This window comes from Capricornis sumatraensis, chromosome 2 (assembly GCF_032405125.1).
Source record: "Capricornis sumatraensis isolate serow.1 chromosome 2, serow.2, whole genome shotgun sequence".
Classification (NCBI taxonomy): domain Eukaryota; kingdom Metazoa; phylum Chordata; class Mammalia; order Artiodactyla; family Bovidae; genus Capricornis; species Capricornis sumatraensis.
The window spans coordinates 117,804,135-117,819,819 of NC_091070.1; the positions used below are offsets into that span (position 1 = coordinate 117,804,135).

Sequence of the window (15,685 nt, forward strand, 5' to 3'; positions counted from 1 at the left end):
ACACCAGTATTAAGACCCCTGAAAGGGGACTTCCCTGGTGGTCTAGTGGTTAAGACTTCACCTTCTAATGCAGGGGTTTTGAGTTCGATCCCTGGTAGAGGAGCTAAGATCCCACATGCCTAGTAGCCAAAAACAAGAAAAAAGGACCAAAACATGAAACGGAAGCAATATTGTAACACATGCAATAAAGACTTTTAAAAACTGGTCCACATTCAAAAAAAAAAGACCCCTGAAAGAAGAATGAGAACCAACAAGGGAGATTTATAGAAATTTATAAGATTTATAAGAATGATTGGGGGAGTGGGAGGGAGTGGGAATACTGGTGTCCAGGCAGCCAACTGAAGAAGGTATTTCAAGGAGGAAGAGTGGTCAACCATATGAAAGCTACTGATGGGTCAAGTGTGAGAACTGAGAAATGACTGCTTGTTTTGCAATATGGAGGCTGGTGACTTTGATGAGTAGCTTCAGTGGAATAAAGGGACTGGAAGTTTGACTGGAGAATTGAAAAAGGGAACTTGGAGATAGTCCTCTTCAAGGAGTTGGAGTCAAGAGTTTGTTTCACTGATCGCTTTTAAAATGGGGAAAAAATGGCTTAGGAATCATTTAGTAGAGAAGGAAAATTTGACGTGGGAGTAGGAAAAATTGATTAATGGGGAATCATACACAGAGAAGATATGTCAGAAGGAATAAGGGACAAAGATCTCCTTTTAGAAAAAAAATGTTATTTTCTTCTCAAAAGTAAACAGATTTTGTGGTTTTCAAAATACCTGATCACTAGAAGGGCAATTTGCTCTTATGTGAAACAGATGTTTTCAGCTAAACAAGTTATGAGGGTTGGAGAGGAAGGAAACCAGATTCTCTAAGAACCTAGGTTCTAATTTTCCTTTGGTTTGCTAACAGGTGGTGGTCAATGCATCATCAAGATTAACACTCAGTTATGACCTCAAGACTTACCTCACCAATACCCCCAATTCAACTGTGTTCAAGCTGTTCATCACTGCTGGCAGAAATGGTATCAATCTTAAAGGTCAAGAATCTCTTTATATTTCTGGGCGATTATTCCCACCTTTCCCGCCCTCTGTCAATTAATTCACCTCTTTGGATTAGCAATCCAAGTTTTCTTTCGTTTCAAAATTGATTCTACTTTTACAACGGAATCATTGAGAGCTGTGAGATCTCAGAATTATGACTGGATTAAGGTTTTAAGATAGGCTCAACCTAGTCACTACTGTCTTTCTGCTTGTAACCCTGCCAGAGAACAGGAGGTAGCCTAAACCAAGAATTTCCAAACGTGGATGATTTTCAAGGTTACCCAAAGAAATCTTTTAAAAATACAAATTTGTAGGCTCCATCCAGAGATTTAGTAAGTTTGGGATAAAGCATAAGATACAATTCTTTTAAAGCTCCTCCAGATTTGAGAATTGTTGGACTAGATAATTACGTGAAATGTTATTTGCTCAGCAAAGTTGCCTTGTGTTTTTCTTTTTTCATTTTTTATTGGGCCATGATTTACTGTCAAAAAATAGGGGAGGAAGGCTTCCCTGGTGGCTCAGTGGTGGAAAATCCACATGCCAGTGTAGGAGCCACAGGTTTGATCCCTGGTCCAGGAAGACCCCCACATGCCAAGGAGCGACTAACCCCATGCGCCATGGCCATTGAGTCTGTGCTCTAGGGCCCAGGATCCGCAACTGCTGCGCGGTGCACCGCCACTGCTGGGGCCCGCATGCCCTAGAGCCAGTGCCCTGTAATGAGAGAAGCCACTGAAATGGGAAGCCTGCGCAGCACAACTGGAGAGCAGGCCCCGCTCGCTGCAACTGGAGAAAAGAACAGGCGGCAGCGAAGACAAGACCACACAGCCAAAAATAAATAAGTAAAATTACTTTTTAATGTGGGGGGAGGAGGAAAGATAACTAAAATAGAAGAAGCTCCTGCTGCTGCTAAGTTGCTTCAGTCGTGTCCGACTCTGTTCGACCCCATAGACGGCAGCCCACCAGGCTCCCCCGTCCCTGGGATTCTCCAGGCAAGAACACTGGAGTGGGTTGCCATTGCCTTCTCCAATGCCTGAAAGTGAAAAGTGAAAGTGAAGTCGCTCAGTCGTGTCCAACTCTTCGTGACCCCGTGGACTGCAGCCCACCGGGCTCCTCCGTCCATGGGATTTTCCAGGCAAGAGTGCTGGAATGGGGAGCCATTGCCTTCTCCGAAGAAGCTCCTAATAGATTCCAAATACTATGTTAGGAATTTTTATACCTTTTATCTCTTTTAACAATCTCATCATGTAGTAATTATCATCATTTTAAAGATGAGAATACTGGGGCGGAGAATGGACTGGGAGATTGGGATTGACATATATATACTACTATGGATAAAAGAGATAACTGATGAAAACTGACTATACAGAGAACTCTACTCAGTGCTCTGTGGTGATCTAAATGGGAAGGAAATCCAGAAAAGAGGGAATATATGTATACATATAGCTGTACAGCAGAAACTAACACAACATTGTAAAGCAGCTGTACTCGAATAAAAATTTTTTTTAAAGATGAGAGTACTGGGAATTCCTTGGCGGCCCAGTGCTCTCACTGTTGAGGGCCTGGGTTCAATCCCTGGTCAGGGAAAAAAAAAAAAGGTGAGAATACTAAGAGCAAGTATTTTGTACAAAGAGCAAGTATTTTGTACAAGGTAACAAACGAGTTAGTGGCAAGAGTAGTAGATATGCTCCACTCCAAAGTCCATGTACATCCTTTCATTCATCTTTTTGTTTCTATAGAACAGATTCCAGATTTGGGGGATGGGGGTGGATGGAGGGATAGTGAGGGGTGAGAAAACATGCAAAACCAACCAGAGAAGTCCAGAATAGAACAGAATATAATGGTCTATAACCCTTAAGATAATTTAAACTCTATTGACCTTTAAAAATATATATTTTATTTATTTACTTGGCTGTGTTGTGTCTTAGTTGCAGCATGTAGGATCTAGTTCCCTGACCAGGGATGGAACCTGGGCCCCCTGCATTCAGAGTACAGAGTCCTAGCCACTGGACCACCAGTGAAGTCCCTCTAATTTCCCGTTTTGTCCTTCAACTTTTAAGCACTTAATATATTTTCTTTTCACAGTAGATATTTAATGTTATAAATACAATCTAAACATGTATGTATAAATAAGAGTATTTGATCTTTAAAATTCTCCAGTTTCTTTTACAAAGTAGTAAATGTTTCTTCATAATATATTATCTCATTGTTATCTACCTTATTAAATTTTACAGAGATTACAATTTTTTCACTTGCAGAATCTTTCTAAAACCACAACTTATGAAACTTCATGTAACAGTTCCTTTGATATTGGTGATAGTCTCCAAAAGATGAGAATGATCACTGGACTGCTGACAGTTGAGAAAGAGCTTTAGCAAACCAAGACCATTAAGAAACTGTGCAAGGGAAAATCTTGTTACCAAGACACGGGTTTCTATTTAATTTAAAATTGCAGCTGACCCAACCTTGGTGCCAGTCGATTTCTTGCCAGCTGTGTGGCTCCTTGTAATGAAGTTCTAGAGATCTTTGACTTGACACATTATACAATCAATTATGGAAAACAAATCTTCCTAGATTATAAAAGCTACCTCCCAAGTGTAGCATTTTATTTCTAATAACTCCCCGATTTCTCTGTAATCTTATTCCCATTAATGAATTCCAAAAACTTCTAAAAGAGAACACCAGCTATATTATTAATAATAGAAACCCCATTATAGTCACAGACTGGCAGAGGCAAGAGTCTTACACTCCTTTCACCTTGATTGTGGTAAGACTGAACAGAGCTGGCAAATAGACAGCTGTAGCAATTCAAACAGAGCTGACCCTTCTTTCTTATTTTTTTAAATTCCAAACTTCCTCTATATATAATATATATATGTTTCCCCTTTTACAAATTCCTCCTCGTGACAAAGCTATTTACCTCTTTTCTGGTCTCTAGGATCCTGCACCCCAAGTCAGGCCTTGGCCATTACAACACTTCTTCCAGAGACCCTTATGCTGTGTCATGTACAGTTCAGTAATACTTTACTAGACATTCCAGCAAGTAAAGTCTTTCATGTCCATTCAGATTTCAGCATGGAAAAAGGTGGGTTCCACCAGTTGAATCTGGTTTCCCCCTTGTTTTCATATTTGTACAAATGTCACTTATATTGGTTTACATTTCTGCTTTCTAGTTTCATCTGCTATGTAACTATGGCATCATTCTCAGTCAGCATTTTTGTTCTATCCATTCAACAAACTTTTAACACATATCTATAATATGCTATGGTTTTCTATTATAACTTAATACTTTTTCCTTTGTTAGCCTGTTATCTTTGTGAGGGCTTGGATTATGTCTCATACATCTTTTATTCCCAACTAGTAGCACAATGTTTGAATGCTGAACTGAAGGATATTCTGAGCAGAACAGCATTGACAAGTGGAAAGAAAAAATAGGCATGACTTTGGGAGGACATTAAATAAATCAACTGATCTAAAATAAGACAGTCCACACCAAATATAAGTAGGTAGTGCTATATCATGGGAAAGCTTTTACTCCAAGGTCAGACAGTTTGAATGGTAATGAGAAACCACTGAAGGAAGGTTAATTCTGGTAAACTGTTGAACACCAAATAGAATGCCTGGTACCAGGACGGGCAATGGAGATAGAGGACCAAGACAAGGCTTACTAGGACCACAATCTCAATCTCAAACATGACAGAATGATCTGTTTCCAAGGCAAACCATTCAATATCACACTAATCCAAGTCTGTGCCCCAACCAATAATGCTGAAGAAGCTGAAGTTGAACGGTTCTATGAAGACCTACAAGACCTTCTAGACCTAACACCCCAAAAAGATGTCCTCTTCATTATAGTGGGCTGGAATGCAAAAGTAGGAAGTCAAGAAACACCTGGAGTCACAGGCAAATTTGGCCTTGGAGTACAAAACGAAGCAGGTCAAAGGCTAACAGAGTTTTGCCAAGATAACCCACTGGTCATAGCAAACGCCCTCTTCCAACAATACAAGAGAAAACTCTTACACATGGAAATCACCAGATGGTCAATACCTAAATCAGACTGATTATATTCTTTGCAGCTAAAGATGGAGAAGCTCTATATAGTCAGCAAAAACAAGACCAGGAGCTGACTGCGGCTCAGATCATGAACTCCTTATTGCCAAATTCAGACTTAAATTGAAGAAAGTAGGGAAAACCACTAGACCATTCAGGTATGACCTAAATCAAATCCCTTACAATTATACAGTGGAAGTGACAAACCGATTCAAGGGATTAGATCTGATAGAGTGCCTGAAGAACTATAGTCAGAGGTTCGTGACATTGTACAGGAGGCAGTAATCAAGACCATCCCCAAGGAAAAGAAATGCAAGAAGGCAAAATGGTTGTCTGAGGAGGCCTTACAAATAGCTGAGAAAAGGAGAGAAGCTAAAGGCAAAGGAGAAAAGGAAAGATACACCCATCTGAATGCAGAGTTCCAAAGAACAGCAAGGAGAGATAAGAAAGCCTTCCTCAGTGATCAATGGAAAGAAATAGAGGAAACAATAGAATGGAAAAGACTAGAGATCTCTTCAAGAAAATTAGAGATGCCAAGGGAACATTTCATGCAAAGATGAGCACAGTGAAGGACAGAAATGGTATGCACCTAACAGAAGCAGAAGATACTAAGAAGAGGTGGCAAGAATACACAGAACTATACAAAAAAGATCTTCATGACCCAGAAAATCACAACAGTGTGGTCACTCATCTAGAGCCAGACATCCTGGAATATGAATTCAAGTGGACCTTAGGAAGCATCACTACAAACAAAGCTAGTGGAGGTGATGGAATTCCAGTTGAGCTATTTCAAATCCTAAAAGATGATGCTGTGAAAGTGCTGCACTCAGTAAACCAGCAAATCTGGAAAACTCAGCAGTGGCCACTGCTGGAAAAGGTCAGTTTTCATTCCAATCCCAAAGAACGGCAAGGGCAAAGAATGTTCAAACTACCACACAATTGCACTCATCTCACATGCTAGCAAAGTAATGCTCAAAATTTCCCAAGCCAGGCTTCAACAGTATGTGAACCATGAACTTCCAGATGTTCAAGTTGGATTTAGAAAATGCAGAGGAACCAGAGATCAAATTGCCAACATCTACTAGATCATCAAAAAAGCAAGAAAGTTCCAGAAAAACATCTACTTTTGCTTTATCAACTATGCCAAAGCCTTTGTGTGGATCACAACAAACTGTGGAAAATTTTTCAAGAGATGGGAATACCAAACCACCTGATCTGCCTCCTGAGAAATCTGTATGCAGATCCAGAAGCAACAGTTAGAACAAAAGACTGGTTCCAAATGGGGAAAGGAGTACATCAAGGCTGTATATTGTCACCCTGCTTATTTAACTTATATGCAGAGTACATCATACAAAATGCCAGGCTGGATAAAGCACAAACTAGAATCAAGATTGCCGGGAGAAATATCAATAATCTCAGACATGCAGATGACACCACCCTTATGGCAGAAAGCGGAGAACTAAAGAGCCTCTTGATGAAAGTGAAAGAGGAGAGTGAAAAAGTTGGCTGAAAACTCAACATTCAGAAAACTAAGATCCTTGCATCTGGTCCCATCACTTCATGGCAAATAGATGGGGGAACAATGGAAACAGTGAGAGACTTTATTTATTTTGCATGGTTAGTATTTTCTTCTTTGAAGAATGGCTCTGAAACATCACAGTAAGTCAGGCTGAAAGGACAAGTTTAAAATAGTTTCATAAGGATATAACATATGTACTGCCTGTTCACGCTATGAAATCTTGATCATGGAGCTTATGATATATTTAGTTAGCAGTAGCACCCAGGTTTTCCAAGTAGTCATCATTTCTCTCTTGTTTGCATAGACTTCTCATTGGCTGCCTTCTGCTTTTGTTGCATGATCTGAGTCCCTCTGCTTCCTCTGAGGGGTAGTCAGGCTATCCTCTTTTATTTTTCCCTTACTAATTTCCTGAGATTTCTTCATGTTTTCCGGCGGGCAAGTTCTCGTTGATTTCCATGGGCCATAATGACAACGGGACCAAGCCTGGAAGAGAGCAACTTGGAAAAAGAATGACTTCCTCACATTCTCAGCCACTGTCCCCACCCGTTGATCTGGAAGACTGAGCCCCTGCGGGCCCCCTGACGGATTCACCTGTCAAGACTTTATTTTTGGTGGCTCCAAATTGACTGCAGATGGTGACTGCATCCATGAAATTAAAAGATGCTTGCTCCTTGGAAGAAAAGCTATGACCAACCTAGACAGCATATTAAAAAGCAGAGACATTACTTTGCCAACAAAGGTCCATCTAGTCAAGGCTATGATTTTTCCAGTGGTCATGTATGGATGTAAGAGTTGGACCATAGAGAAAGCTGAGTGCCAAAGAATTGATGCTTTTGAACTGTGGTGTTGGAGAAGACTCTTGAGAGTCCCTTGGACTGCAAGGAGACTTACCCATTCAATCCTAGAGGAAATCAGTCCTGAATATACATTGGAAGGACTGATGCTGGAGCTGAAACTCCAATACTTTGGTCACCTGATGCAAAGAACTGACTCATTGGAAAAGACCCTGATGCTGGGAAAGATTGAAGGCAGGAGAAGGGAACAGAGGATGAGATGGTTGGATGGCATCACCGACATGATGGACATGAGTTTGAGTAGCCTCCGGGAGTTGGTGATGGACAGGGAACCTGGCATGCTGCAGTCCTTGGGGTTGCAGAGTTGGACACGACTGAGCAACTGAACAGAACTAAGAACTACGCAGGCTGATTAGTTGTACACATGAGATGCTAGATGGCAGAGAGAAAGGAGTATTTGTATCAAACCTGGGTGTTAAGGGTCAGGTTTTATAGGAAAAGTAACCTCTAGAAGGATGGCCATGACTGAGGTAGATGTGAAGAGAACAGGACATTCCAGGCAATACAGAGCCCTGGAAAAGTTTTCAAAACTAAAGTATATACTGGCAGTACACAAAATGGATAAGAAGAATGGAAGGTAAGGAGACTAGCAAATGCAATTTACATTGCAGTGATCCAAGCATGAATTGACAAGTGTCTAGGCCAGAGTAACAGAAATACTAACAGAGGTGTCAGATATGAGATATTTCAAAGGAGGAGTTAGCAAGATTTAGATATAGGAATAAAAGAAAGGGTGTCAAAAGACAACCAATGTTGACGGGTAACTAGAAAAACATTATTAACAGAAATAAGGCCATCAAGAGGTGGTTGGATACAGAAGTGATTAAACATGTTCAAAGCTTGCCTTTCTTCCACAAACCCTTTACTGATCTCACCAACTCTGACTACTTCATCCTATATCCCCTTAATTTCCACTTGTACTACGTTATTTAATATCCCCTGACATGCTGACTAACCAGTAATGGCATCCTTACCTTAAGTTGTTATGGGTTCCCATGGACTGTTTCATCTTTGGTAAACTCCTCCATAAAGGCCAACAGTATGCTAATAGTGAATACTCAAAACTGAGTTAATTTCCTTTTGAATTTGCATGTTAACTATTTTTTCCTTCCTATCCTAATCCAATTGACTAAATAGGGCCTCTGAACCTTCCTGCTCAATTTTTCCTCTTTTCTCCAGGGGTTTATGTCTGCCTAATCAAGGTTCGACCCCAGTCAGAGGAGCTGCTCCAGGTCCTGAGCACCGCTGACACCTCAGTCTATGGTTGGGCCACACTTGTCAGTGAGCGTAGCAAGAATGGAATGCAAAGAATCCTCATTCCTTTCATCCCAGCCTTTTACATCAACCAGTCAGAATTGGTTCTTAGCCACAAAAAAGATGTCGTGGAGCTAAGAGTAGTGGGAGTGGATAGAGTTCTCGAGAAGCTAGAGGTATGTTAAGGACTGATGCAAAACAGATCAGGGATTTGAAAATGAGATTTTTCATTCTCAGTCCAGGGTAAAGGAATAGATACTGAACGACTTGATAAAATTCACACAGGAAATTCCTAAAACAGAAAATCTGTCCACTTGATAATGCCATGGGGGCTCCCAGAGTCCGAATTCTAGGTCGTGAGCATTGTCTGGAAGATAATACAAATGCATACACACACACACACACACACACACACACACACACACACACACACACAACACCAATGCTATCCTGAGAGTTTTAGAATGCTAAAAACTTTTGAAGGCTGTATTATTCTCACACAGATGGTTTTCTTCCCCTACCCTTGAACACATTCGTGTAAAAAAGTGACTTGTCAGCTAGCTAACTAGAAATCCAGATGTCTTACTGTATATATTTATGATTGGAATGTATTGACACAAAACTGACTTTTCTTCTTTCAGACAAGTTCCATTTTCTTTTCTCCAAGGTCTTCCCCAGCTCCCCAGTTGTAGTTGTCTCTGGCCATAGGCACTCTTCGCTCACACCTGGCCTGGCCATCTACCCCGTGAGAGTAGTCAACTTCACGTCCCTCCAGCAGATGGCATCACCTGTTTTCATCAACATTTCCTGTGTGCTCACCAGTCAAAGTGAGGCTGTACGAGTGAGAGCTATGAAAGCTAAGTCTGGTGCAGGTGAGCATGGGGCTGCCTATTTTTAATCTAGAGGCAAAAAGACAGAATGTATTACAATTTAGTTTAGAATTTAATTAATGGAAGATATTCAGCCACTTGACAAAGATTATTCAAACTAGCTGGGACATGGATCTTTATTCTCAAAGCCTACCCTATAAACTATAGCCTTCTGGTAGCCTTCTTAGAACTTGTTTAGTCGCTGTCCCAGGCTCCTCTGTCCATGGGATTCTCCAGGTAAGGATACTGGAGTGGGTTGCCATCTCCTCTAGGGGTCTTCTGCTTGGCAGGTGGATTTTTTTTACCACTGAGCCACCAAGAGACTCAGGTTGGATCCCTGGGTCAGGAAGATTCCCCTGGAGGGAGAAGTGGCAGCCCACTCTAGTTATTCTTGCCTGGAAAACCCCATGGACAGAGAGGAGCCTGGCGGGGCCCCAGTCCATGAAGTTGCAGAGTCAAACGCAATTTAGGGACCAAGCATGAATGCAGTTTAACATGAGTTTACCAGCTTCAAAAGTGTACTTCTTGCCCTGTTTTAAGCCCTTTGATAAATGCTTGACTTAATCCAAAAGTATTTAGCAAATCTTTGTGCATCAATCAGTAAATGGTAGTAATCCTAGAAGCAAGACTTAACTCTGACAAATCCTGATTCTACCTTTACCCAGTTCAGAAACAATGCCAAGTTTGGGTGGGATGGTAACAGTTTCAGAAAGAGGTGTTAGAAGTTTCTTCCCAGGTGGCTCAGTAGTAAAGGAGATGAGAATTTAATCCCTGGGTTGGGAAGATCCCCCTGGAGGAAATGGCAACCCACTATTCTTGCCTAGAGAATCTAGGAGTGAATTAGGCTGAACCTTAGTACATCTAATGGGAGAAAGGTTTTGGCTTCTGTGAGTATCCAATTTGTATGAGTGAATAAATATTCTAAGCATATTTATATGCATTTTAATTCTCATTCTAAAGGGTTTCCTAAAACTTTTTAAGAGATGTTTCCCCTTTGAAGAGTTGAAATTGGGATGTTCAGGGTCCTACCACTAGAGAATGTTCAACCCCAATCTGTGCTGTGAGAGCAGTTTTTACACTGAGTTCATGATCTCTATAAAGGTTCTCAGAATTCAAGGTGTCCATGCCCTGAATGGGAAAAAACAAAATTATATCAAAATTACAGTAGTTATCAGACCTAAAAATGTATCTTTATTACTAGAGCACACATACTACTGTATCATTCATACAAGCATGATTACCTACTTACAGAAACAGGTATTTAAAACGGCCCAATTAAGACAGGAATTAGTTCAATGTAGACACAACAAAGGGGTGTCGTTAATATACCTCTTGATTTATTTATTTGGACTTCCAGTGTTGGGACCAGATCAGGGATTGGAGATTTTAGTATGTTGTTTTGCTTAGTTGCTAAGTCGTGTCCAACTCTTTTGGACACCCCATGGACTGTCGCCTGCTAGGCTCCTCTGCCAATGGGATCTCTCAGCCAAGAATACTGGAGGGGGTTGCCATGCCTTCCTCCAGGGGATCTTCCCAACACAGGGATCAAGCCCAGGTCTCCAAGCATTGAAGATTCTTTACCATCTGAGCCACCAGTGAAGGCCATTTTTTTTAGTATAAGCAACCTCAAAGTATTCTTCAGAGTAAAGCAGTTTAAGTGTGAAGTCGTTGAACAGTTGTGAACAGAGTTTAGTGAGACGTTAAGAGCAGTTAAGAGCCCAGAGGTAGAGGGCCTATACAAGGGTTGCAGAACAGGAACTATGTATAAGGGCCTGGTGAGTTTATCTGGAATGGCAATTTGATGAGGCAGGAAGAGTTCACTTCTAGACACTGAAGAATTCGAAATAACCAAGAGAAAATATGCTTCAAAAGACATGTCTTAACTTTTATTGAGGACAGTTATATACAAATCATGTTCCCTAGAAACGATAGCTGAATAAAAAAGGACAAGTGGCTCCTGGGTCGTTTCAGGTTAGAGGGATTAAAAGCTGAAGGATGTCACTTGGAGTTAAAGTACACAGGAGAGGTAACACGCATTTTACAGTAGCAGAGAATTTAAACATTCTCTAAGAAGCTGGAAAGGCTCAAGAATTGTAGTTTATTAAAGCCCAAAAGGTAGAGGCACCAAGTACAGTTCACCCCTTTTTCTCTGGTAAGGAACAAAAACAATTTCCTAGAGGCTAAGTTTTGAGTGTTTCAGCTAGATATCTCAGGAGCATACAATTTTTAAAGGAGCAACATCTGTCCTGTATATATTTAAAAAACTATCTTCTTTTATTCTGCCAATGCGTAGATCAATGTGACGGTTCAGGTGTTCTCCAGAAGTTCGCAGGTTCTTACCAGATTCTCCTCTTTACCCTCTTTGCGGTGCTGGGATCAACAGCTTTCCTCTTTCTAGGTAAGGAGTCCTTATATGCAGCACCGTAGAATTTAGACTTGGAAACTGCCTTCATTTTATTTCACAAACTAAATGAGGATGAAAATTAGCTGTTTATATCACATCTAATTTGGGACATGCAATTGAAACTGACTTAGCCTCCCTACCCTTAGTCACCTGGTGTACCAAAGATCCTGCCCAACTTACTGAGAAGCAATAAACGCATGCAGCAAACAGCTACCACTCAGAAGTGGAAATCACTGCTAAACTTTAGATTATAGCTAGTTTTGCTCAAATACATAGCAATAGATGAGCAACGTAACACATACCATTATCTACATGTGCATTTACCATCTTTCAGCCATAAGCTGGAATACCTCTGAAAATCACTGAATAAAAACTTCCTGTTAAGTATACAGTGTTATTTAATTTGAAGCATTACTTTTTTTATAGCAATACTTAAGAACGGACTTGACCCTTAAGGCCTTCCTCCAGTGAGAACAGATCTCCTTGTTGACATCTCTTATTCTTTTTCCAGCATACAATGCCTTCCTAAACAAGATGCAGACAGTTCCAGTTGTTTACGTGCCAACTCTAGGTACACACTAAGGTAAAGAACCATCATCTGTTATCTCCAAAAAACTCAGGTACCACCCTCATTCACCTCTACTCATCCATTTCCTTTCCTCCTAGGTTCTTACACATCCACACGTTCTCCCCTTCCGCTCATGAGTCCACAACCCCCACCAGCCCAGAATCGGCTACAGCACTGGCTGTGGAGTATGACACTAACCTCTGCTTGGACAAGTTTTTCACAACAGGGGACTGGAGAGTTCTAGCCCCAGATCAGCAGCAACCTCTACACTCACACACCTCCAAACAAGGCTTCTGAGAACTGTAAATAAAGGATCCTAAGCTATTTTATATTAAAGTGGTGTGCTGGATTGCATTTTAAATATCAACTGTCAGTTCTTAATTCTAAGAAAACATAAAAGTGAAATGAAATACCCCATTTACATACTATTCCAGTTTTTAATCAAGCTCTGCAGATTTACTCCATGAACCTAGGGATAGCAATGTCCCAAATGGACTTTTTAAGTTCTTGGCCACTTACTTGCCCCAAATGACTCTAGAATCCACTCTTCTGGTTGCCCCTGAATACGTGAGGTAGGAACTTCCTAGCAGTAAAGCAAGACAATAAACAGGATGTATCCAAAACGTGTTTATTGGGATGGTTTCCCGTTCATCTTGATACAGGGTACTTTTAGTGCTGCTTCCGTCTGAAAGAGCATCCTGCAAAAAAAAAAAAGTTCCAAAGGTTAACTGATAGCAGCCTCCTTACCCTGCCTGAACCCCACAAAACAAAATGCCTCTAACCCGTATGAAACCTACATTTGTATTTTCTTCAACTCTTTTAGCTTCTGCCTAGTCACTAGACATCAGATTCAGCTCATATGAAGCCCTTTTATCACCCACCCACCCAGCTTTAGACAGTAGCATTTTGAGATGTATGCTTCCCGATTATGCATTTGGTAGACATAAAGAAAAAAAGCATAAAAATTACATTAAACCATTTACCTTCTGTAAGCCTTGCTTTTCCTCCTGTAGGCTGGCAGAGGACAGTAGAGCAGCCAACACACAAAACTACTGTTTGTGCGTGGCTGAAGACGGTGGTGATTTTATAGCATCCTGCGGGGGGAAACATCAAGGAGTTACCCTTTTCCCCCCAAACCTTTCTTCACTTAAACATATGCTGTCATGCATTAACTGTAAAACAAGTATGCTATGAAAATTCTTGGAACTTACTTTCTGTATCTAAACTTGATTATCTGGCTCTAGATATACATCAAAGTCAACTCAAAAGCAACCTTGACCATGTGCCCCAACCTATGGATTTTTTGAGTAATCTAATCAACATCATCCAAAAAGTTATTCAAAAGTCAGAAAGAAAAAAATCCTGTACTTGGTGAGGAGATGCTCAGTAACTGGTCAACATATCCACCCCTTTGCCGCCAGGAACAAGTACATAAATTACCACAGAAGCCCAACATTATCATTCCAGTGTTTCCCAACAGAAACGTTGCGGTCTACAGAGTTTTGAAGGGGACTCTCTCTGGATCACTCCTCCTAAAGCGCAAAATTTTACTCATCTCTAACATTCAAATCTGAATACAATTAGGGCTTCACGGATACCTTTTTTCAACTCGTGAGATTCAGTGCTTTCCCCACTACCACATGTTATCGCCTCACCTGGGCATTTTACATCCATGAAATAGGAATTGGGGCTCTGCACCAGGCGCTTCTTCTTGTGTTTCCTCTTCTCCTCTTCTGGAGAGGGATGAAGAAGATCCTTTGCGAGCTAACAGAGGCAGAAATGTAGAGATTTAGAAACCAATGGTGAACATGGATGATCGAAAACAGCCCCCACTGCCACACAACGGGGAGAGCTCGTCCCTTGTCGCCCCTGGTGTCTGCGCAGCTGGGCCGCCATCTTATTGCCTCTCCGCTCCCGTCCAAGCACGGGTCCCAGCTGGCCTCTGCGGCCCCTGTAGTTAACTTGTCCTGGGAAGTGCGGAGAGCAAATGAGGGCCCTCTGTGATCCCAAATCAGCGTGAGAGCAGCGTGCAGACAGAAGAACGAGATCTCCACGGAAACCCAGCCGAAGGAACTCACAGGCATGTTCTCATGAGGAGGTCGTCACCGCCGGAAAAGGGCGGAAGCGGAAATTCTGATCCTTAAATTCGCCGTCCCGCAGGAAATGACGTTAGGGCCTATCGCCGCCATGTTGAGAAGGTCCTTCTCTCATGGTCTTGGGCGATGGGGCGAGGTGGGGCTGCCATTTGGGGAAGGTCTCTAGATGACAGGACTCAGATGAGTCGCCATGTTAAGAGAGTGAGCTTGGTATCTTAAGGTCAGTGTCTGGTCTTCGTCAAGGGGTAAACAGACATTTTTAAAATTTCGCGCTACACTTTAACAACAGGAACTGCTTAGGAAAACAGACTGAGTTGTGTCTGTGACTTGTTAAATTTCTTTACTATTTTTCAATTGGTTTAGTTTACCCATTTTTAACAATTCAGTAATGTAAATATAAAAAAGGCAAGTTCTCATCTTTTCCGCACTTGCAGCCTATTTCTAGGACTAACCGTTGTTAATTTTATTCTCTCCTTTCCATCTTTCTCTGTAATAATTATTACATTACTCACTTCTGTATTGTTCTGACTGCTTTGAATGTTAATCTTCACAACTCTGTCTTTACATTCCCACATCCTTTCCACTACATTTTCATCAGAACTACATTTCCAAGATTTGTAATCTTGGCAGCACTGAAACTCTGGACAGGGAATGAAAAGAAAGAAAAAAGACCAAATCATTATCTTCTACAGTAACGATCAAAGGGTTAAAATGTCCACTTGTCATAAAGGAGGAGCAAAAATGACTCAAATGGTACATGAGGACCTGGTTAATTCCAAAGGAATAGAATGGGACAGGGATGTGAGTTCTTGTCAAGGATACGCTGGTAAACATTTGCTGCTGCTGCTGCTGCTGCTAAGTCACTTCAGTCGTGTCCGACTCTGTGTGACCCCATAGACGGCAGCCCACCAGGCTCCCCCGTCCCTGGGATTCTCCAGGCAAGAACACTGGAGTGGGTTGCCATTTCCTTCTACAATGCATGAAAGTGAAAAGTGAAAGTTGAGTCCCTCAGTCGTGTCCAACTGTTCGCGACCCCATGGACT

The 15,685-nt window shown here is 41.4% G+C and overlaps 2 protein-coding genes, 1 non-coding gene and 1 pseudogene across 5 annotated transcripts in view; 1 reads left to right on the top strand and 3 right to left on the bottom strand.

Annotated features, from left to right (window-relative positions):
- The window catches only part of NUP210L (nucleoporin 210 like), a 92,906-nt gene extending 80,116 nt beyond the window's left edge, over positions 1–12,790 (top strand). Inside the window, 7 exon segments of the mRNA XM_068994179.1 lie at positions 901–1,027; positions 3,967–4,113; positions 8,631–8,881; positions 9,373–9,577; positions 11,868–11,972; positions 12,490–12,561; positions 12,645–12,790. Of these exon segments, the coding sequence (XP_068850280.1) occupies positions 901–1,027; positions 3,967–4,113; positions 8,631–8,881; positions 9,373–9,577; positions 11,868–11,972; positions 12,490–12,561; positions 12,645–12,790 (1,053 nt within the window).
- Positions 2,977–3,049, bottom strand: TRNAQ-CUG (transfer RNA glutamine (anticodon CUG)). Its single transcript has one exon. It is a non-coding gene; the product is annotated as a tRNA-Gln (tRNA).
- LOC138074537 (small EDRK-rich factor 1 pseudogene) lies at positions 6,879–7,061 on the bottom strand (annotated as a pseudogene).
- On the bottom strand, positions 11,522–14,657 carry RPS27 (ribosomal protein S27). 3 transcript variants are annotated; one of them, XM_068964386.1, is made up of 6 exons: positions 14,625–14,657; positions 14,202–14,310; positions 13,530–13,640; positions 13,066–13,244; positions 12,745–12,846; positions 11,522–12,040 (listed from the first exon to the last, which is right to left on the bottom strand). In XM_068964386.1, exons 1-4 carry the CDS (start codon positions 14,628–14,630, stop codon positions 13,216–13,218), a joined length of 255 nt encoding a protein of 84 aa, XP_068820487.1. In that variant the 5' UTR covers positions 14,631–14,657; the 3' UTR covers positions 11,522–12,040; positions 12,745–12,846; positions 13,066–13,215. The 3 variants fall into 3 exon arrangements, with proteins under 3 accessions (XP_068820487.1, XP_068820485.1, XP_068820486.1); XM_068964384.1 differs by lacking the exon at positions 12,745–12,846; XM_068964385.1 differs by having other exon boundaries at positions 11,522–12,846.
- Positions 14,658–15,685: the final 1,028 nt, after the last annotated feature.

Coding starts and splice junctions, on each gene's coding strand:
- RPS27 (XM_068964384.1), bottom strand. Junction 13,641..14,201: donor CATGGATGTAAAATGCCCAG/GTGAGGCGATAA, acceptor TTCCCCCCGCAG/GATGCTATAAAATCACCACC. Junction 13,245..13,529: donor AAAAGCAAGGCTTACAGAAG/GTAAATGGTTTA, acceptor TTTTTTTTGCAG/GATGCTCTTTCAGACGGAAG.